This window comes from Rhagoletis zephyria, unplaced genomic scaffold (assembly GCF_001687245.7).
Source record: "Rhagoletis zephyria isolate East Lansing unplaced genomic scaffold, Rhagoletis_zephyria_1.1 Rzeph_scaffold_05725, whole genome shotgun sequence".
Taxonomy (NCBI): Eukaryota; Metazoa; Arthropoda; class Insecta; order Diptera; family Tephritidae; genus Rhagoletis; species Rhagoletis zephyria.
The window spans coordinates 26,442-27,937 of record NW_016162808.1 but is presented as its reverse complement, the minus strand read 5'-3'; the positions used below and the strand labels follow the sequence as shown (position 1 = coordinate 27,937).

The following is a 1,496-nucleotide window of genomic DNA, read 5'->3' as shown; positions in this document are numbered from 1 at the left end:
GTATGGGGAGTTAGCCTATCAATCGGAAGCGGACCCATCAATGGTGGCACGGCGTGGATTTTCTTTAGGCGGCATACGGCGCATTTGGCGACTACACTGCGCAGCAAACTTCTGAGGCGTGGTACCCAGTAACAGCGACGTATCTCGCAAATAGTGGCTTCTAGATTTTGATGATGCATTTTGATGTGGTAGTGCATGGTGACCAGAGTTGTAAAATCATGCTTTGGCGGCAGTATGATTGGGCGCCTCGAGCATATTGGGAGCCAGCTGGCAGCATCTATGCATCCTCGTACACGAAGAACACCGTCTTCATCAATATAAGGCGAAAGTTGAATAAGCGAACTGGTGCGTGGTAGGTCCTGGCCGCTTTCGATCTGCTGAAACTCCTCGGCGTATTCACCACGCTGAACAAGACGGCACAAACAAAGCTTAGCAGTCTCGACTTCTTTGGCTGTCAGCCCATAGCATCGTTCTGGTGGATTACGGCGGCGGCAAATGTCAATGAATCTCAGGACCCATGCTGTCGTCCTCACCAGTTTGCTGAATGAAGAGAATCGGTTATAATCTAAAAATGTACAACTTACGATCGCAAGGGCGAATTTAGGGCAAAGTTCCTTGTCCGCTTCCTCATGATGATTGCATGTGAAGCCCTCTGACGGCCAAGCCTGCTCTTCTCGTAACAAAAATGGTGGGCCGCAGGTCCAACGTGCAGATGAGCTGAAGTCGATAAAGTTATTAGCTCGAGTGGCCTCATCGGCGACATTGTCCTCGGTAGGTAGCCATCTCCAATTTGCGGTAGTAGTTGGGGCTAATATCTCGGCGATCCGATGCTGCACAAATGGCTTATAGCGCCGATGTTCGCTGCGAAGCCACTGGATTACCGTTTTGGAGTCACTCCAAATGATGCAGTCATCAATGTCCAAGGAGTGTTCCTCCCGGACGCAGCTCATTAAACGCGTACCCAGCACGGCTGCCTGAAGCTCCAATCGAGGCACCGTCAAAGACTTCATCGGCGCGCATTTGGTTTTTGCGGAGATAAATGCGACTTCCACCTCACCGACGGCATTGGTTGACCTCCAGTAGGCCACCGCAGCAAAGGCATCCTCGCTAGCGTCGACGAAGACATGGAGCTGCAGAGCTTTAGGTTTGCCGTTTAGAAAATAGTACCGAGGAACGACATATTCGGCGACCGTTGAAAGTTGCTTACGCCAGCATTCCCATGCGGCGTTTACGTTGTTTGGCAATGGTTCGTCCCACCGGATGTCATGCTTCCACACCTCCCGCATGAGTATCTTAGCACTCACTACAAAATTGCTCAGAAATCCCAGCGGGTCGAAGATGGACATGACCACGCTGAGGAGTTCTCGCTTTGTCGGACGGCGCATTCCGTTCAATACGCTGGATTCTACGTTGTTGAACTTCAGTTTAAATCCAAAGGTGTCGGTCGATGCCTGCCAAAACAAACCGAGAACTCTGTCCACCAGTACTCCTTCCTT

General features: G+C 51.0%; 1 protein-coding gene across 1 annotated transcript in view; it reads right to left on the bottom strand.

Moving 5' to 3' along the window:
* Positions 1 to 498: 498 nt before the first annotated feature.
* LOC108372407 (uncharacterized) overlaps positions 499 to 1,496 on the bottom strand; it is a 3,471-nt gene continuing 2,473 nt past the window's right edge. The window contains exons 2-3 of the mRNA XM_017628078.1: positions 585 to 1,303; positions 499 to 540 (exon numbers count right to left, since the gene is read on the bottom strand). Coding sequence (XP_017483567.1) covers positions 499 to 540; positions 585 to 1,303 — 761 coding nt within the window. The remainder of the gene's footprint in view (positions 541 to 584; positions 1,304 to 1,496) is intronic.